This window comes from Sciurus carolinensis, chromosome 2, assembly GCF_902686445.1.
Source record: "Sciurus carolinensis chromosome 2, mSciCar1.2, whole genome shotgun sequence".
In the NCBI taxonomy this organism is placed as follows: Eukaryota; Metazoa; Chordata; class Mammalia; order Rodentia; family Sciuridae; genus Sciurus; species Sciurus carolinensis.
The window spans coordinates 187,125,093-187,147,047 of record NC_062214.1 but is presented as its reverse complement, the minus strand read 5'-3'; the positions used below and the strand labels follow the sequence as shown (position 1 = coordinate 187,147,047).

General features: G+C 39.2%; 1 protein-coding gene across 3 annotated transcripts in view; it reads left to right on the top strand.

Moving 5' to 3' along the window:
* Positions 1-11,159: 11,159 nt before the first annotated feature.
* The window catches only part of Nrde2 (NRDE-2, necessary for RNA interference, domain containing), a 59,458-nt gene continuing 48,662 nt past the window's right edge, over positions 11,160-21,955 (top strand). For all 3 annotated transcript variants that reach the window (XR_007107270.1, XM_047541708.1, XM_047541709.1), the window contains exons 1-2: positions 11,160-11,291; positions 21,623-21,731. Coding sequence is in view for 2 of the 3 variants with exons in the window: in XM_047541708.1 (XP_047397664.1) it covers positions 11,228-11,291; positions 21,623-21,731 (173 nt within the window). In the remaining variant the exon portion in view is untranslated. The remainder of the gene's footprint in view (positions 11,292-21,622; positions 21,732-21,955) is intronic.

Genomic DNA, 21,955 nt, shown 5'->3' with positions numbered 1-21,955 from the left:
TTCCTTTTACCACATACTGGTATTTTCAGTCTTTTAAACGGTTACTATAATTTATCGTGGTAAAATTTGCATTTCTTTGATTATCAATAAAAATAGTATCTTTCCCATGATTACTTGCATATCTTCTTTTGTGAATTGCATTTTTATTTCATTTGTCCACTTTACAGAAGTCATATTTTTCTTAATTTATAAAAGCTCTTTATATATTAGTTCCAGAGAATATAGTTTTTTTAAATTGCTCCTTAGCTCTTTATATTTGTTTTTGATAGTTTTCTGTAGTTCAGAAGTTTTATATTTTAATCTAGTAAAATCTGTCAATGTTTCCTTTTTAGAATTTCTAGCTTTGGTTTTATGTTTAGAAAGACACTATCTGCCCCATGATTTTAAAAATATCTTATTTTTTCTAGTTTTTGCAAGTGTCTTTAAAAATATTTTAAAACTTGAATTAATGTGATATTCAGGAGAACTATAGATATAAGTTTATTTCAAGATTATGAATTGTGGAATTCATGCTGTATTCACTAATTTGAAATACTAGAATTGAATGAAATTCTGTGTGTCCTCTATTCTGCTTTATTACGTCTACTTGGTTTATATTAGTGCCATAATATTTACCTTACTATAGGTTACTACAGCAATATATTTTAAACCTGGTAGGTAAGTTTACTTGACCACTTTTTTTTCCAGTGCTGGGAATGAACCCAGAGCCTTCTGCATGCTAGGTAAGCCCTCTCTCCCTGAGCTACACATCACCTTGACTATTTTAATTTAAATGGTGTTCTCAGCTCTTATTACAAAGCTATTAATAATAGTCTGATTGTGATGAAGAAGGGTGTAACTGTTAGGAGTCTGATTTAATTTCTGCTGCAGGTGTACATCTCTTTCATAGTATTTCCCAATGCAGTTGACATTCATGCTTCTACTTTTTAATTTTTTTTTTTTTTTTTTTGGGGGGTATTGAGGATTGAACCCAGTGGCACCTAATCACTGAGTCACACTCCCAGCCCTTTTTATTTTTTTGATTTGTTTCTTTGTGGTGCTGGGGATTGAACCCAGGGCCTCAAGCACGCTAGGCAAGCACTTTACGACTGAGCCACATACCTGGCCCCTTAAATTTTTTTTTTTTTTTTTTTTTTTTTAATGAAAAATAAGGAGCTGCCTTTTGCCCACCATGTTTTGTGTGGTTTTTTGGGTCTCTTTTGATTTTTATTTTCACATTGAAGCAATATTAACTTTCAATATTAACACAAAATTCTTATTTGGAGTTCTTTTAGAACACAATCTGTTTACAAGTTTTTTAGTTAAACTATGATTTGACTAAAATTATCTGCTTAATAAACCTGCCCTGGGTGAACTTGTTCCAAGAGATGTTACTAAAAACACATCATACCTGAGGAGGACTTCACCACGTGAACTTACGGGATGGGTTCTTGGTGGTGGTACCACAGGAGGTTGGAAGAAGCAGGGAGTTGCTTGTCACAGTGTGGTTTGGTGGGTGCAGAAGCACCCTGACCTGTGGGTAGCCTTATTCCAGGTGATGACTTTCCACGGTGTCATCTGCTGTCATAGTACATAAAAGAGAGTTCATGCTCCTCTCTCCCATTCTTAGGTGGGCATTCCAGGCTAGACTGAAGAAGAGGGTAGGCAGCACAGAGGTAAGGGAATGGCTGTGTGTGTGTGTGTGTGTGTGTGTGTGTGTGTGTGTGTGTAACGCATTTGAAAGGCTGAATCTTCACAAATCCTATTTTGATGATGATAGTGGCATCTTTGGTGGTGTAAAATCTTTTCTTCTTCCATCACAAGGTTCATAACTGACACTCCAATAGCAAAAGACAGATTAATAAGAGAAAAGCAAATTACTTAGCTCAAGTGATGAAATGAAGACTCAGGAAAAAAAAAAAAAAAGAAAGAAAGAAAGAAAGAAAGAGAGAAAGAAACGGAGCCTCAGAGACCCAGGGAGAAGTGTGCGTTTTGTGGGCAGGTGGAGAGGCAGGACCTGAGGTCAGGAGGCAGGAGACTGGGTGAACCCAGCAGGTCCCATTTGTTCAGATCCATCCTGGCGTCTGTCTTCATTCCTTTCCTTGGGTTATGGGCACACACCTGTCACCTAAGGGTCCTACGTCCTACTTTCAGGAGAGGTAAGTTGGAGAATTTCCCTATGACCATGTTCATGCTGAAAGGCAGGAAAAGGTCAGAGAATGATTTTTTTTTTTCTGCAGTTTTCTCAATTTACTTCAATTTCAAACCCTCGCTATATCAAGGTGTCATATTTTGGAAATCATATTCTGAGCCCCCACATTGGGCACTTTCATCCCCTCCCCTCCCCTCCCCCCTGCTTTCTTTCCTTTTCTCTTTTCTTTCCCCCTCCCTCCCTTCCTCTCTCCCTCCCCCCTCTCTTTCTTCCTCCCCCTCTTCTCTCTCTCTCTTTCCTCTTTCCTCTTTCCCTTCCTTTCCTTTCTTCTTTCTTTCAGTGCTGGGGATGGAGCCAGAGGTCCATACATGTTAGGCAAGCACTCTGCCACTGGCTAACTCCCTAACTCTGATGTTTTATTTCTTCTATTTAAACCAGAAATTTTCCAGCCTCAGTATTGTTGATATTTTGGGTCAGATAATCCTTCATGGTGGAACCAACTGTGCACTGAAGGATGTTATGCAGAGTCCCCAGCCTTTACCTACTGATACCAGTAACATTCCCCAGTTGTGACAGCCAAAAACATCTCTAAACATTGCCAAATGTCCCTTGGGGAGGAAAATTGCTCCTCACTTTGGGAAGCCATCCATGTTCAGCAGAATCAGGTTTGACTGAGCCATGGGATACAGAGGTCTGACTCCCAAGAACCAGCGGTCACGAGAGACTGTTTCAGACCGCCTGGGGTAGGTGACCCTGTACAGAGTTGGCTCCCTTCAGAGGGAATGCTGGTTCTCTAAGCAAATGTCTTCCCTAACTCCACCCCGTCCTGCTCCTCACAGAAGCAGCCCCTCCCAGTCCCCCTTTACCTGTAGGGCTATAAATAAAGGGAAGGTGGGCTCCTTCTTGTGAGAGCCAGATCTTGGCATGGCCCCATCTGTCACACCCCCTCCCATTTGAAAAGATTATTGATTCTTGTGTTTATTTCATAAGTTTCTTAGTGATTAATCAATAGCCGGCACCATCCTCCAACAGAAACCCTTTTCCTCATTCATACTGGATGTGGCAGGAAGAATCACCCCCACACCCTACCATACTGAAAGTCACTGATTTAAATAAGTATTTATTTTATTTAAATAAAAAGTCAAGGCTTGTTGCCTCGATTGCCCGCAGCCAGGAGAAGTGCCTGAGACACACAGGCAAACATGGTGGAGACCAGGACCCACCAGCTATTAAAATATCACTTTTCTGGTCAAAGAAAGGTTGTCTGAATAGCATAGGGATTTAACTATTTATCTAAAGATTATTTTTAAAAAAATGGTTAATGTTATTTCGTTGATCTCTTTCATTAACAACATAACATAAAAAAATTAATTTTGGGGGTGTAGCTCAGAGGTAGAGAACATGCTGAGAATGTGTAAGACCCTGGGTTCAACCCCCAGACCAACAGATAAAATAAATCCATTTGTCATTTTCTGAAAGAGCTATCATCACAACAAAAGATGAAAATTCTCTAAGAGCATTTTGAGAAGTACTAGTTCGAGTGAGCTATCCAAGAAGCCAGGCGCATTGGTACATGCCTGTGATCCCAGCAGCTTGGGAGGCTGAAGCAGAAGGATCATGAGTTCAAAGCCAGCCTCAACAATGGCAAGTTGTGCCAAGCAACTCAGTGAGACCCTGTCTCTAAAAAAAAATTCAAAATAGGGTTGGGGATGTGGCTCTGTGGTTGAGTGTCCCTGAGTTCGATCCCTGGTACACCCCCTCCCTCCAAAAAAAAAAAAAAAAAAAGAGAGTAAGCTATCCAAGATTTATTTAGCCTTTAAAAATTCTGGTTAGCTGGGCACAATGACACCTATAGCCCCAGGTACTCAGGAGGCTGAAGTGGAAGGATCCCTGAGCCCCAGAGTTCAAGACCAACCTGGGCAACATGCTGAAACACACCACCCCGCCCCTCAAAAATACTCTGGTTAAAGCCACTTTTATCCAGGGCTTGCATGGAGTGTCCACAGCCCAAATACATGAGTCTCCTTACAAGAGAGCAAACCTAAATGCAGTTTCCTTTCTAAATGGTAACACCATTATCGAGGGGTGTCAGTGACTTTCCTCTGTGCATTTCTGCAGGACTTCTCGAAGTCCTTATGCATTTCAGATGGATTTTGGCCTAAGCAAATTATAAACTAAGCTTCAATAGACTGCTTTACCCGTGACCAAAGAACGGTCGCTTGGACTTGTGTCCATGTACTGAGACATTTCCAACCCAAGGTCCCCACTGCCTCCAAAAAGAACAGAACAGTAGATCACACCTGTGAAGTGACTCAAGTTCTTTCATTTCTTTGCTGTTATCTCTGGTTTCCAAAGGGCACATTTGCTTTCTTTTACTTCACAGGGACTACCAGAGAATTCCTTAAGACTGAATGAGTTGATAGACCTGTTTTTCCAGATTGACTGAGTTAGTGAGTGAGGATTCTTTCCCATTCAAGATGAAAGGGAGTTGGCTTTTACATGTTCTGGGTAGGCCAGTTTAAAAATTTCATTCATTGTTCAAACTAATTGAAACATGTCCAGACTCTGGGACTGTGACCTGGCTTGAGGAAATGTCATAATTCACTCATTCTCTATTATTTAGGACTCTTGGATGCAAATGACAAAGTGAACTTGGATTTGATTCCTGAAATGGGGAAATAGGATATTTAACTGTTTCCTAGAACCCAAACATGGAAATGAGGCTGAGCTCCAGGGACAACACAGGTACAGTCCCAAACCTCAGGGACTCTACAACTTACATCTGGTTTCACCAATCTCTCTCCCAGAACAGGTTTCCTCCGCCTCTCCACCATCTCCTGGGCTATTACATCTTGCAGTCCAGACACAAGAGTGACTAGTTTCTATTTTATAATTCTATTTCTAAAATTTCTAGAAAAGAACTTTGTTTGGCCTGGCGTGGGTCAGAGCTGGATTGAACACCTATCAACTGAGGATGTGTTAGTTTTTCATCACTGTGACCAAAATACCTGACAACAACTTAAAGACTTAAAGAAGGAAAAGATTATTTTAGTTCATGGTTACAGAGGTTTCAGTTCACTAATGTGGGTTGAGATGAAGCAGAACATCATGGCAGAAGGGTATGGAGGAGGAAAACTGTTGGCTCGTGGCAGTCAGGAAGAAGAGAGAGGGAGAGAGGAAAAGAGGGGGAGGAGCAAGTAGAAGAGCTCTTGTGGGGGGCATGCCACCAGTGTCCTGCTTCCTCAATTAGGTCCCACCTCCCAGTAGTTCATTTGGCTATCAATGGATTAATCCATTCGATTACTCCATAATCCACTGCTGAACTCAGAGCCCTCATGATTCAGGCATTGCCCAAAAGCCCCACCTCTGAACCTTGGTGCATTGGGCACCATGATTTCAACACATGAGCTTTGGGAGGACATTCTAGCGTCAAACACATACCTGACATACCAGATGATGTAAGACAGCTAGGCTACATTGCACCAACCTGACCTTGGGGAGTCAGAAAAAAGGGTGCTAATTAAGCACAACAAAAGGTGTGCACTACCTGTTCTTTTTTCTTTGTGTAATATCCTCCTCTAAAAGCTAGTGGGAATTAAGTAGATACTATTGTATTAACCAGCAAGTCCTAAAGGCCTCTGTATTTTGTGTATGTCTCTTGGCAACAGTTCTGTTCATATCACATCTTCTTCTGACATCCTCAAAGGCTGTTTCCTAGTTTTTGTTCCTTTGTCATGACTACCTCTTTTTCACTTTTATGTGCAGACTGGATGCCTCCTTTACTGAGATCAGACTTACATCAGTCATCCAACTCCTCAGGAATTGAAACACAACTTCTTTTCACATTTATCTCCTACACATTTTTTTTTTTAACCTTCTTCCTCTTAAATTCAGGGCAAAGATTCCCTCTTGTCAGTGTCCAGAGGTGCTTAAGATCTGTGAGATGGGGCTGGGGAGATAGCTCAGCTGGTAGAGTGCTTGCCTCGAAAGCACAAGGCCCTGAGTTCAATCCCCAGTACCGCAAAAAAAAAAAAAAAAAAAAAAAAAAAAAGATCTGTGAGATGAACCTGGGGCTAGTGAAAATATACTAGAGAATGAGATGGATGCTGGAATAGCAACTTGTCTATTTCAAGTGAGTTATTGCTGCAACAAAGAATAGAAATGTTTAAAAGTAGTTTGGTAGTGCATTCTCTTCCTTTGGTACAGCTACATATAAAGCGGAATGATGATTTGAAACAATTTCTGGCTTATTTTAAGAACTCACTACCATATCCACAAGAAACATCAAAAGTTTGTAAATTAAAATAATAATAGTAACAACAACAACAACAATAGTTAAAGTGAGTTGTTTTTGTGCCTTGGGGGTCATGTGGTTTTTCTATGCAGAAAAGACTATTACGAAATTTACTTCCAGTTAAGTCTAACACTAAAAAATGTGCAGAGGTTTAGCAAACTGTGGCCAAGGTCAAAGTAGCCCACAGGCTGGCTTGTAGGGCCCATGAGTTGAAGATAGTTTTATATTCATAAATGCTGGAAACAATAAAAAGGAGAATAATACATTGTGACATCAGAAAATTGTACAAAATTCAAATTTCAGTGTAGTTGCAACAGAGATCCCATGTCCTCTTAAGTCCCAAATATTCACTATGTGAACCTTTTTCAGGAAGTTTGATAACCCTTGGTGTAAAAGATTAGCGTTCAATTTATTAAAACAAATTAAAAACCCTCATTGTTCTTAAGTTTTTAAAATATCAGATGGTCACACATCTGTGAAGCTGCAGTGAAGATCCAGAGCACTTCTATCACCTCCTAAATATTCCCCAGACCTCTCTGTAGAACATCCTTCCCTCCGCTCCCGGACCTCTGTGACTGCTGCTCGACTTTCTGTCACTATATACTAGCTTGTGTTTTCTAGGATTTTGTATAAACGGAAACATACAGTAAGCACTGTGTCTAGCTTGTCTCGTGCACCATGCTGATTTGAGATTCACTCCTGTTGTATGTTACAATAGTTTGTTCCTTTTCATTATTATGATTTTTTTCCAAAAAGGTACATTTTAAAAAAGAAAAATTTAAGATTTTTGTATCATGGAATATTTCAATATGCTTAACCAAAAAGGACAAAATAGTGTATGAATTCCCATGTACACATTAACCCAGTTTCAACAATAGTCAAACCAGGGCCAATCTCTTTTCTACCTCATCTCTACCCATTAATTACCTCCTGTATTAATTTGAAGCAAATCTTAGATGTCATTCACTTCTTCTGTCTGTATTTAGGTATTTACTTCTGATAGGGACCTTTAAAAAAGATACAATCACAATGCCATTGTCTTGCCTATAATATTTTAATAATAATAATTCCTTAATTTTATCAAATGTACCATCAGTGTCCTACCTATGTTATATGCTTTGTTTGAATCAGAAGCCAAACAAGACCCCGGTAATATTATTTATCAATAGACCTCTCAAATCTTTTTGAATGTGTAAGTCCCCTTAATACATTTGTGCTGGTCTAATGAAATACATGAGTCTGGGTTATTTACAAATGATAGAAATTAATTTCTTCATTAAGCACAACTATACCAGATCTGTAATATGGGAAGTCTATGATTAAGACCCTGGCAGGCTCAATATGTGGTTAAGGGATGTTCTCTCTGCTTCCAAGATGGTACCTTGCTGCTGTATCCTCACAAGGCAGAAGACAGAAGGGAAAGCGAGAGGAACACTACTTTCTTTTTCTTTTTTTTTTTTTTTTGGCGGCGCTGGGGATTGAACCCAGGGCCTTGTGCTTGCAAGGCAAGCACTCTACCAACTGAGCTATATCCCCAGCCCAGAACACTACTTTCATTCACCTATTTTTTTTAAGGTCACTAATCCCATTGCTTGACTAATCCCACTGCTTGACTTAATTTCCCACTAAAAGTTCTACTTCTTAAGTTTCAACAGAAATATTCAAGCCATAGCAACCCTCTGTGGCTCTCTTTCTTTTCTTGTAGTCATTGAAAGAATCATGTAGCTTTTTCTCTATAGTTTCCTATGCTCAGGGTTTTGCTGATTATATTCCCTAGTAGTATTTAACATATTTCTCTGTCCTCTTCGTATCTTGAAATTTTGTTGGGTATAGAGGAATAAATGTTTTAATTGAAGGATAAAGCTCTTATTTTTTTATAAGTCTAATACATTTTAGTAATAATTTTTAAGGGGTCTTGAGTAATGTTGGTTTGAATTGATAAAGGTAGTTAATTAAACATTGTCCAATATAATTTTGAAGTCTTTGGGGATTGGCACACTATAGCATGTTCGGCCTACCATCTGTGTTTAACATATATCTATCTCTCTCTCTCTCTCTCTCTCTCTCTCTCTCTCTCTCTCTCTCTCTCTCTATATATATATATATATATATATATATATATATATTTCAGTTGTAGGTGAACACAATACCTTTATTTTATTTTTATGTGGTGCTGAGGATTGAACCCAGGGCCTCGCATGTGCTAGGCGAGTGCTCTACAGCTGAGCCACAACCCCAGTGCTCTACTATCTGCTTTTGTAATTAAACTTTTACTGGAACATAGATTAGCCCATTCATTTATATATTTATTGTCTGTGACTGCTTTCCCAATACAATGACAGAATTCAGTATTTGTGAAGAAGATCCTTTGGTCTAAATTATTTACAAGGTGTCCTTTTAAGAAAAAGTTTGCTGACCTTACATTTCATATGAATTTAATAATACTTATTTCCTTTTTAGGTACTTTATTTATCTATCTCTCTTCTGCCATCATTCATTCTTAATAAAGCTAATCAATTAAGTTACAGATACAGTAAACTTTAGATTTCTTAGATGTCCTGAAACTCTGCATAAACTTTATTAACATTTCAACTTAACAACCAGCAATCTATATTAGTTACCTACTTTAAATTGTTCATGTGAGGGGTCTCTTATGCCAAACTCTCTTACACATTTATAAATATACAAATATCTAGTCCAAATTAAAGAAACACCATTATTATGGATTGGATTTCTTAAGCCTTTCATATTAATTCTTATGTTTCTGGAAGGGAAAGATAGGAAGTATTAGGAAAGACTGTTACCATCACAATTATCTCAAGTGAAGGCAGATGATACATGGATCAACTGAGATAATTTACAGCAAGACATTTTGACAGAACCTGAGATTTTTGTTGCAGACGTGCAGAGGATTACTGCCCCTACTGTTCTACTAAGCCCCTTTTTGCAAATACCGTGTCAGAGACTTGGAAGCTTGAAGGGTGCTGATTTTGAACTCAGACAACCTAATTCTCATGCGGTTGTGTAGCTATGCAAGGGTTTATTCATCCCTTGATTAGATGATTAGATGCACATCTCTGATTTCTGACATATTTTATCTGACTCTGAAGATCACTGAGTTCCCTGGAATCGAAAGAAAAATATCTCCATCTATTTTCACTTGTAAATACTTCAGTATGTATCTCTAATAAATAAGAACTTTCAAAAGACATTTTAATGCCATTAGTCCTTTGGTACATGTAAGAAAATTATCAATAATCACTTGATGTCATATATTAAGTATCTACCTTCTTATTTCTCTGTCTTAAAAATGCTGGAGTGTAGTTCAGTGGTAAAATGTTTGTCTAGCATGCAAGAGGCCCTGGGTTGCAGCCTACAGCACCAAAAAACAACACACAAAAACGTCTTTCTACAATTTGTCCAATCAGAATCACAAGGCCACATATTGCATTCGGTTGATGTGTCTTTAAGAACTTTTCATCTATTGCAATCTTCTGCCCTCTTGTAACAGGGGCCCACTTCATGCTTTGAACAAAACCCTTGCTGCTCTGCCATGGCCGCGTATTTTAAAGCTGACATTTTTTCCCCTTTCTCTTCTCCCTCTCCCCCTCCCTAACCTTGGGGGAGCAAGATTACACATTTATAAATATACAAAATATCTAGTATGTCCAAATTAAAGAAACATCATTACATTCTTCCCATCCTAGGTTATCTGCCCTTGAGCAAACACACACCACAGGAATGAAGCAATTTAGATTTTGAGGATGGCTCCAGAAGACCTAACAAAATGCTATCTCTGAGGGCCACAGGTGATTTACTTCCCCTAACAAGGTGCACCTGGAATACAGCCTTTGCCTCACCACTTTAAACTCCTCTGTTTCCCCTGCTGGATAGAATCACAGACTCTGGGACAAGAGTTCCCTGTGTTTTTCTTTGGTTAGCAAAGCAATAAAACCGTCTTTGTTTGCATAACCATGTTCTCCTTATTGGGTTGGTATCGGGGACAAGGATGGAACTTTCATTGATACTCTCAAAAACACTGATTTGCTAAAGAAACCCAATTATTGCTTTTCTATGATTTCCCCCATTTTGGTTTTGGCGGATTTCTTCTAGGTGGTATGAAATCTTTTAAGTTTACTTTATCCCCTGAATTTCTAGTGGCAGACTAGATTAGATGTGGATTCCGCCCCTTCTCCCCCGACCTTGGCCAAAATACTTCATAGGCAGGCAAATGTATTTTCGATCAGAGCTTTGAACTTGATGGGTCCTTGCGTTCTTTCGTATTTCTGGGATATTAAAAATGGCAACCTGATCGAAGGGTTGATATCTCAACGAGGCTTAGTCGACCTTGCAGTCACAACTCACATTAACAGCTTTTATTAAGCACTTCATATATAAGTTCCTTTACTCTCGCAGTATTCTGCAGAAAACGAAACTAAAGTTTACAGCGTTTGATTATTCCGACCCAGCTGGCAAATAACGACAGCGTGCGTTAATGGATGGAGTTAGAATTCCGATTTCCTACTCCCTTCGCTGTCTGGCAACTCCATTTCCGGGTTTCCGCATTTCCGGTTCTCACTGAAGCCTGAGGGCACCAACCAGGAGGAAGGAAGCCCTCTTTCCGTGTCTTCTGCATGCGCCTCTCTTCTCTTGTCCCGCCCCTCAAGGTCCGGGGTCGAGTCCCGGCGAGCACCAGGAAAACCACACTTCCCAGAGTGCACTGCGACTGGTGGAGGCCTCCAATCGGCGTTCGCCGGCAGGCGCCACTTCCGTAGAGAGGAACAGTGGTGCGGCCTGGGTCCATGGCGCTCTTCCCAGCCTTTGCGGGCGTTAGCGAGGCCCCCGATGGCGGGGGGTCTAGGAAAGGTAAGCACCCAAAAGGGTTGAAGAAAGCACTCGGTGGGATTAAGGGCAGTTTCTCGGGCCCGGGTTGCGTCGTTTGTCTTAGGTTGTTTATCCGTTTGTATCCCAGAGTTCTCCGCGCGCTGCAAAGGCTTCTGGGAAGGGCTCCGCGCCTGGTGTGGGGCCCGAGGCCGCCTCTGGGACTAGGGTTGTAGAGTTTTGGAAGGGGGAGGAAAACGGAAAAGAGGCTTTGGACCTGGACCCAAGCTATTACCGTATTGTTGGACGTCTTTCTTTGTCCGAGCCTCACTTCACCTTTAAAATGCAGATGATGGGGCTGCATATTGCAAAGAGACTTCCTGATGCAAATGCTGGATGTTTATTATTATTATTATTATTATTATTATTATTATTTCTAGCTTTAATGTTTTATTTCTAAAATTCTTATCGGGCTTCTATCTTTTGGCAGACCCAGAGCTAAGAATTAGAGTCCAAAGACTAATCAGTGTATTTACAAATGGACATAACTCGTCGTGAAAGAATTAACATTTTCTTAAGGGTTTACTGTCAGGTTGCAGCCATACATATTTTATTTTAGCCTCAAACATCTCAAGAGGGCTGCATTGTTAAAAAAAAAAAAAAATGAGACACACAGTGAATTTATTTAAAAAGCAACCTGTGGCGCAAGCCTTGATCCCAGAGGCTATGGAGGCTGAGGCAGGAGGATCGCAAGTTCAAAGGCAGCTTCGACAACTTAGCGAAACTGTCTCAAAACTTAAAAAGGGCTGGGAATGTGGCTCAGTGGTAAAGCGCCTCCCGGTACCAAAAGAAAAAAAAATGGCAATCTTAAATCATGCACTTTATGTGAACGGGCTCAATTGTGTCTGACACCTGTCAGAAAAAGTTACAGCAAATTTAAAGATCTTATTTGGCTTTCATTCTCGAGTTTATAATCAGGCATCCCTCAGAACCACAGCAGGTTCAAAGAACTCTGGAAATGCACCTGATCTGACACGTTTATGGGTAGAAAATGGAAGTGAGGTGCAGAGACAGCTTAAATGGTTACAGTTCAGTGTTTTGTCTTACTGGGGTCAACTGCTCTCCTGCAGTTGACTTAGCTACCTTGATTGACTAAGATTCAAGTATTTGTTACAAGAGTAACTCTTATCCCTAAGTTAGACTTTCAGTCAGCCTATCAAGGCAGGTTATAGTTCACCACATAAGGATGCACATACACGATGCATTTTTAGCTTAAACTTAATTTAACACACTTCTTTATATCCTCTCTTAACTCCTACACTTCTCTTTTTGTAGCAATTCTTACTGGTATAATTTCTTATGTGATTAATGTAACCTTTATTAGGCTGTAATCAACAAAGCTAGGGAAATTGTCTTTTCACTGTAGTACACTTAGTGTATACTTACTGTATATTTAGCTAAACCATTTAGCCATTTGCTAGTGGCTAAGAATAAAATAAGTGTTAAATAAATATTTGCTGGATGCATAGAACAATAGAAGTACTCAAAATTATCGTGTTGCATGAGCAAACCTAAAAAATACAAGGTAGGATGTTGTAGATGTCGGAGGTGAACTACAAGAATAACAACTTCTAATGGAAGATTCAAAGAAGTCTTTATGTAGGAGCTAACTTTGGGACAGGTCCTCAAGAGAGTAGGACTTGTCAAGTAGAGATTGTGGAAGCATTGCAGAGCCTTGAAGGCCCTGAGGAAGAAAAGCATGAGGCCTGTGCATAGGACTGCAAGTAATCCAGTGTGCGTGGAAACATGATTGGGTGGTGACAAGGAGTATAGTGACCTTTAACAACAGGACAAGGGTGTATTTTATTTGGGGGGGGGTTTCTCTTGTTGAAAACACCTTGTGGGAGACTGTTACTTTTCATTTATCTTAACTGGTATTTATTGAACATGCCCTGAGTATTCAGCATCAGGATAATGTATAGAAAAGTGCTTTTCATAAGATATTTTTAAAAAATTTAAACACTAGATTATCACTCATAATGAAATTAACTAATTCCTTAATATCGTTTAGCCATGAATCTGTTCAGTTTTCCCAAGGTGTCTTAAACTGGCCTTTTATATTTGGTTTGCTTAAGTCAGGATCCAGAAGTCAGGATCCACATTGCATTTTATGGATATGTCACTTTCAATGTAAAACAGTTTTTCCATCTATTCTATTTTCTCAGGTGATTTATTTGTTGAGGAAACTGGGTTATTTGTCCTAAAGACATTTCCCACCAAATCTTCATGATGTCATTCAAAATGCTTCTCTGTTTCTTATAAAGTGGTAATTAGATCTAGAGAACTGAGTTGATTCAGGAATAATCTCTTTTGTTGAAAACACCTTTCTAGGAGTGCTGTGCAGTTGATATTATCATATTGGGAAGGTGTGCTGTACAGTTGTCTCTTTTAGTGATATTAAGATTTCATCAGTGGACTTTTACATTTGCAACCTCTTCCATCTAGTAGGAAGCTGCCCATAAACCTTTTACCCATTTATTTTTGCAGCTGTTTATGATTTGTGCTTAGATCCTTTTCATTGAAGTTGCAAAATGATTATTTTCTAATTTTTTCATTACTCCTGTATTAGCATCATTCTGTAAAGAACTATTCAGGTACCATAAAATACAATTCAGGCAGGAAATGTCAGGATGAATACTTGATTCATTTCTTTTGTCAGTTTTCAGAATGAAAAGTTAGGTCCTGGTAACTTCTAGAAGTTACCATTGACTTGTTGTTTTGTTTCATTATTAACTCATGAATTTTATTTTTTATTTTATTATTATGATTTTTTTATACCAGGGATTGAATCCATAGTTGTCCAACCACTGAGCCACATGCCCAGTCCTTTTTAATATTTTATTTAGAGACAGGGTCTTGCTGAATTGCTTAGGGCTTCACTAAGTTGCTGAGGCTGGCTTTGAACTCGTGATCCTCCTGCCTCAGCCTCAATGAGCTGGGATTATAGGTGTGCCCCACCACTCCCAACCCAAATTGTTGTTTTTAAAATCCCTTGAAATGATTTTTTGTGTAGCTTTGTTACCACTTTTGATACATGATTAGATATGTTGGTTGTATTTGTTTTCAGTTTTTAGGGAATGCTTTTTTCTTCTTTTTGATTTGATCTTGTTCTATAGTCATGTAAAACATTTGCATAGCTCTAAAGTTGAAAATACAAATCAGTTATATTCAGAGGAAAAAAACCTTCTTTCTCTGTTCCTCCAACCTGTTTTTTTCCTTCCCCTACAAGTTAACATTTTCACAGCTCGGTAATATCATAGGTAACTACATTTGCCTTCTCTTTCCTAAACACTTACTGTTCTGTATTTTATCTAAGATCCTGAAGATGGCTCTTAAGAAGAGCTTCCTTTTTCCTTTTAATTGGTCCATCATCGTGTGGATGGCACATGCTTTATTCTTCCAGTTTCCCATTAAAGACATTTGGACAGTTTCTAGTCTTTTGCTGTTATAAGTAGAAGCATTGCAAGTTTTGCCTTACACTCTAAAATATTATAAAAAATGTAAGCTTAGGAGTAGTGGTACAGAGTTCCAGTGGTGAATAGGAAAGACAGGTAGTACCAAAAAAAGTGAGAGGGGCTCTGCTGTCCACTGTTCAGGTTTGGTGAAGAGTGAGGCCAGCATTTGAGGAGGCATCACGATCAGTAAAGACTCTGGAGGGCTGTATGCAGCACCACTCATGCTTTGAACCAATAGGAATGCAGAGTGACCATTGGGTCAGGAGCAGTAGAGAGCCCCTGATTTCAGGTTCCTTCAATTCTTAAGCTTGATTCCTTCAATTCTTAAGCTCTCTTTGTATCCTTGGATCGTTCATTAGGATTGTGTACCTTAAAACATTGTTGCTTGTGAGTAAAATACATGGACAGAGTTGGTATGGAAGATGGTGTATCAGTTCATAGGAAGCAGGTGCACTTTCCATATTTGGGGAAGAAACTAAATTTATTATCCCCCCACAACCCTGTTCTTTCTGTGACCACATATATTAGAAAATGGTGCTGCCGTTCCCCCAAACCAAAACTTAAATGCATATCACAACTCCCCCTGTGCCCCCTTCAGTTCTTCATGGAGCCCTTATAGGCAACTCTCCAATTTATTAGTTTCTTTCTGTTCCCACTACCACTACCTAACTTTTGCCGTACTCATTCCCTGGGTTACAATAACCTCCTAAAATAGTCTTTCCTTCACTCTCTAAATCACTCTTCATAATATAACAAAAAATTTTAAAATGTATTTTCTTAAAAACACAGTGCCACTCACTGGTCTAAATACTTTACAAATTTACAAATACTAACTCATTGACCTCTTGTAAGAACCTTATGAAGTTGGTACTGTTCTTTGCATTTAAAAAAAAATATTTTATTAGTTGTTGATGAACTTTTTTTTTTTTTTTCATTTATTTGTATATGGTGCTGAGAATCAAATCCAGTGCTTCACACATGCTAGGCAAGTGCTGTTATCAACTGAGCCACAATCCCAGTCCCTGTTCTTTGCATTTTTATGGAGTAGGAAATGGAAGCATAGAAACAGAGTAACTTGCCCAAGGATTTGAGCTCAGGAGGTTTAGCTTCCAAAGTGCACGCTCTTAAACCCTGCTCTTCTCTTGAACACCACTTCTGATATTGGCACTGTTGCTCAGAACTCTCAGAACGTCTGTTCATTGCTCTTAAGGTAAATTCAAACTACTTGTTTCTTAAAGCGCAACCTCCCCACCTTCGTTTTGCCCCCACTTCCCCTCAGCCCCAGTGGTCCAACCATAGTAACTTATGGCTCTTTCCTAGAAAGCCTTGCGTTCTCACTTTCAGACCTTTATACAGCCAGTTTCCTGTGCCTGGGCACTTCCCAGGAGCACATTGCTTACCTCAGCAGCATTTAGATCTTAGCTGAGGAGTTCTCCAAGTGCTCCCTGGTTCAAACCTTGTTTGTATTAGAAACCTGTTTAAATTCTCTCATACCTGGTGTGTTTTCTGTAGCTTGGCCTTTTATCATACTGCATGTAAGTAACCACCAGCATATCAGATCTCTGAAGTCAGAATTGGGTTCACTTGGTTCATTTGTATTCCTAGCCCCAGAACAGAGTCTGGCATTTAGTAAAAAAGTAGTTGAATGAAAAAAGACTCGGAGGAGGTTAAGAATTTTGTTGAGAATGTACTACTAATGAATGGTGAAGTCAGTTTGAACCCGATCCTTCTGACTCCAGAATTGTGATATAAATTGTGCTGTGCCACATTGGAGGCAGTATTCAATATTATAAGGTTGTTTAAACATTCCCTTTGAATTCTGGGCCTTTTCAAACCCTACGTTAATGCCCATGGAAGGACTGACTTTGCTCCATTCTGTCATCAGCATCTTCCCTGCAGGTACCAGCCACGTTTGCTGGTACTTTTTGTACAAGTAAGTTTGTGCCCTAGGATTCTTCATCAGAAAATGAGGGTTTTGATCCAAACAAAGAGCTTGATTTATTCTTTTTAAATAAACAAACCTCTTCCTTAATATGTGTGCTAATTTATTTATGTAGTCAGCTCTAGAAATGTTTTTTAGATTATCATCTCTCAGGGGTGGCACCTCATCTTTGAGTTCACTGAAACTAGTAATCAGTGTTATTTTGTTACAACAGAATGTAGAATGGATATAGAACTGGGATATTTTATCCAATTATAAGTCAATTTGTTTTTAAAGTTTAAATCTTCCTTTATTAATGTAGAAATTAAATCATTTTCAGTAGTGAGAGAAGTAGAGTTGTATAATAAACTTACAACAAAGTATTTCAGCATTAAGTATTTGGTGATGATTGAGCATATTATTTTCTGTTAAATCATCTTGGAAGTTTATACATGCTACAGTCCTACCAGGTAGCTGCCTATTTTTGTTAGACAGTAGTTCTACAGTGGTTTTCTGTTCCATACTTCCACCTTTTTTCCTTAGATGTGGCCAAGTGCCAGTCTCTAGGCAAGTCACAACCTGTGATTTGTTTACTGACCCATCACCCTCAGGGACAAAAGGTTTGTCAGTTTCTCTCTTAAGCCTTGGACGTTTGGTACCTTTTTGATCTTCTCTGTAGTATGTTACATCCTGCTTAGTGTTGCCATAGTTACATATTTGATTTCTACCAGGCAATGTAAATTATGTGAGGAGGTCAGTAACAGTTGAAAAGGACTTTGCAGTCTGACTGAAGAAGCATCTTTAATCTTAGTTAATTCCAGGAATCGGTTTAACCAATGTTGAATTTGACAATCCAGATATATTATTTGACCAGCTAAAATTATGATTAAGCACCGGGTGTGGTGGTGCATTCCTGTAATCCCAGTGGTTCAAGAGGCTGAGGCAGGGGGATCACAAGTTCAGCATCAGCCTCAGCAACTTAGCGAGACTTTGGGTTCAATCCCTGGCACCAAAAAAGTTTAAAAATCACAAAAAAGTTATGGTTAAGCACCATGTGAGCACAGCCTGTTTTGTTACCACTCACCCCCCAATACCTAGGACCTAGGAGGTATTTCTTTGACATCACATCTTTGGGTTTTTTGGTTTTTCCTTTTTCTGTTGCCACTCCTTTATCATGTCACAGTAATCATTACTTATCTGGAGCCCAGAGGATGTGAGTTGTTTGACCCTCCGCATAGAATATAGTGGGAAGAGTGATGTGCCAAAGGTGACATCACAGTGTGACTATTGCCATACCAGCCTCATGTACCAGTGGCAAGGAGGTCTTAGGAGAACTTGCTCCTTAGGTGAGGAAGTGGAGAAAAGTACCATGGTGTGGTGGAGAGCGCTGGATGAAGACTGGTGACCAGGTTCAGATGTGTACCCTCGGCTGCATGACTTGACCTCTTTGAGCCTCCAGATATTGATCTGTAAGTGAGAGCTGCGCTCCAGAGAGCTTCTCATCTCCTCCTTCCGAACAGCCAACCAGAGCTTCCCTGCCTTTTCTATTAAGCACATCAGACTTTCCTCAGTTTTTATTTTTGTTATTATTGTTTTGTTTTTAAGATAAGTGAATTCCTTGGCTTAGAAAAGTTTGAAAATCTATGGACTAAATAACCCCCCAGATTCCTTCAGTAATAATCATCTAGTGAGTATTACTTATGATATTTCATGCTTAGTCAGCTAAAATGCTAACAAAACATAAACCAACTTCTTGTGTGGTGAAAATATTATTAATTAGCTTTTTGTTGCTGTGACCAAAATACTGACAGGAACCACTTAGAAGAGGAAAAGTTTACTTGGGCTCATGGTTTCTGAGGTTTCAGTCCATGGTTGGCCAGCTTCATTGCTCTGGGCCTGAAGTGAGGCCAGACACTATTGTGGAAGGGCATGGCAGAGGAAAGCTGCCCAGCTCATGGCAGCAGGGAAACAGGGGCCAGGGATAGGTATAGTCCAAGACCACACCTCCAGGGACCTGCTTCGTCCAGTCATACCCCATTTGCCTATAGTCACAACTGGTAGAACATTCGAATTATTTCATCCAATGGATTAATTCACTGATGAGGTTACAGTTCTTATCTTTTCATCTCAGAATGCTGGTACTTTTTATTGAACCCAGTGCCTCACACATACTAGGCAAGTGCTCTACTACTAAGCTACAAACCCAGCCCATCAACTGCATTTTTAAGAAGCCTTTTCTCTTATCTTGTGAAATACTTTTTTTTTTTTTACTAAATTTCTTTTTTTATTTTTACAGACTGCTTTTTGATTCATTGTACACAAATGGGGTACAACTTTTCATTTCTATGGTTGTACACAGTGTAGATTCGCACCATTCATGTAATCATATGTATAATTTGTTCATTGTTTTGATGTTTGTGTTAATGTTTGCTTTCAGCTGTCATTGTTATCTGGGATGTTTGTGGAAAGACATCCTGGTTTGAGCATCTCTCCCAGCATATTGTTTGTTCCATCTTTTCCCACTCTTCTTTTGTCCGTGATAGGATCTGATTGTTGTGGAAATAATTCTGATCTTAGCAACAGGAACTATTTCCACATGTCTTTGCCAGGAATTAGGCCCAAGGGGAGTGAACCAACCTCAGAAGGAAAAAGGAGACAGTTGAAGAAAGATTGCATGAACAGTCACAGTAGCTTAGCATTACTAGATATGACCTTACACATTACTTAATCCTTTGAGCACTCGTTTTCTCTTCTGTAAAGTGGACATCAAATACTTCTAGGGCCTTATTACAAGGATTAAAAGATGTAAGGGGTGCCATTTTATAGATCCACCACTTTCACTTATTCCTCCACTGATGGACACTGGGTTAGTCCCTCTCTGTGGCTACTATGAATAATGCTGCCATGAACATTCATGTACAAGTTTTTATATGGAAATGTTTTTTTCTCTCTTGGATACATACTTGGCCTGGTGCTTGGTATACTGTAGGCATTAAGTTGGAGTCTCTCTCTCCCTTTTTCCTGTGTTGTTTAATATTTCTTTTTTCCTTTGGAATTTTCCATCCTTTCTCCTTCTTCTCTTTTCTATAAATAGTTGTTGAACTTCTGCCATGTGCCAGGCATTGCCCTAAGTGCTGGGGATACATTGTGAGTAAAACAAAGACCTGTCTTCAGGGAGCATGCGTGCTGATACCTCCTCAGTAAGATGCAGTTACCATAAGGGACAGAATACAGAATATGTGAAGAACTCTCAGAACTCAATAATAAAAAGATGGCCCAAGTTAAAAACAGGCAAAGGGTTTGGGTAGTTACTTCTTTTTGTTCTGCGGCTGACCAATAAACAGATTAGAAAGTTGCCAAGATCTTTAGTCACAAGGAAAATGAAAATTAAAACCACATTGAGATAACATATCACACCTACTAGGATGACTATAATCAGCAGAACAACAGTAACAACTGTCCGTGAGATATGGAGAAATTGGAATCCTCATGTATTGTTAATGGGAATCTAATGATGCTGCTACTGTGGAAAATAGGCTGGCAGCTCCTCAAGATGCTGAACGTAACCCAGGAGTTCTGCTCCTAAGTATCCAAGAGAGAAAAAAACATTTCCATATAAAAACTTGTACATGAATGTTCATGGCAGCATTATTCATAGTAGCCACAGAGAGGGACTAACCCAGTGTCCATCAGTGGAGGAATAAGTGAAAGTGGTGGATCTATAAAATGGCATGTCGTTTTGTGATAAAAAGGGATAACGGGATGTGTGCTGCAGCATGGAGGAGTGTGGAAAACATTTTGCAAGTCAAAAGCAGCCAGTTACAGAAGACCACATGTTATATGAGCCCATTTATACTAAATGTCCAAAATAGGCAAATCTGTAGGGACAGAAAGTAGATCAGTGATTCCTATGTCAAGGGGAGGTGACGGGAATTCACTGCTATGTCAGTGAAGTTTCTTTATGGGATGATGACATGTTCTAAAATTGTAGAGATGATTGCACAACTCTAAGCACACTAAAAACTGTTGTACACTTTAAATGGGTGAAATTTATGGCATGTAAATTATATTTTAAACTACTAAAAATTGCAGTTACCTCTTCTCTTGGTTCTTCCTCCGTTTCATGGGTTCTTTCTCCTCAGCATGTGAATGTGCTCTGGCCTCCCATCCTAAAACCAAAAGCAGAAAACATGACTCCTCCTGTGGGATCCCTTGCTACTTCCATCCTGTGCTTTTTTCTCCTTTCAGAGCTGAGACTCCTAAAAGTTAGGAAATGAGCAATTTGGAAATAGTTTATTAAAGAAAAGTTAGAAATTATGGATAAGCAGAAAGAAGATTTTAGATATTTAATCTTGCCACCCAGAGGTAATTACTAATAACATTTTTATAATTTCAGCATTAATATTTGACATCTTGTGTGGTTTTTTTTCCAAAGAGGAGTACTATTACAAGGAAAGATTTGTTAAGTTACTACATGAAGACAGAACATTGGATATTATAAAAAAGGTCTTTACCTCTGTCAGAACATTAAGCATGGTGGGCTTTTATGCATGATTTGATTTTTCACTTTTATGATTTGTCTGAATCAAATTTGAAGTTACTAAAACCTATGCTTTGGAAGCATTCAGACTTATTAAACAGTGTGGATGGAATACAGAAAACCAGGTTACCTTTTAGGCCACACCTATTATGTGGCTTTTGCTTAAGCTGCAGCCTGATGCTACAAGAGGATTTCAGTCTTAAATATTTAAGAGCACCTTGAAGTGCCATGCCCTGTGAAATAAAAATTTCATGGATTCTGTTCAGCTTCTATGGGCTGTTCAAAATGTTTGACTGACATTGGCTGTGAATTGAGATGCCAGATAAGATGGATGGATTTCCTGCTTTTGAAATCATATTGAGCTAATTTCATTGATCCTTTCTCCCTTTTGCATCTGCAGAATTAGACTGGCTGAATAACCCAAGCTTTTGTGTTGGAGCCATAACTTCCCTGAGCCAACAAACTGAAGAGGCCACAGCTCTTGTTTCTGAAGGGTCATCAGCAACAAGGTATTTTTTGACAGGTGGATTTTAGCCTTTGTTGGTCCACTCTATAGCTTAGCTTAAATGGGGCTCCTTAGAAGGCCTGTGATGAAAGAGCCAAGCGAAGTTCTTCCTTTACTTAATGAGAGGACCTTTGACTGCTTTTCCTTATCTCCTTCCTGTGGAATGTTCCTTTTGTTCCTTTTGCATGGCAGTGGCAAGTACATGACAGTTGGTGCCTAGAATTAGGT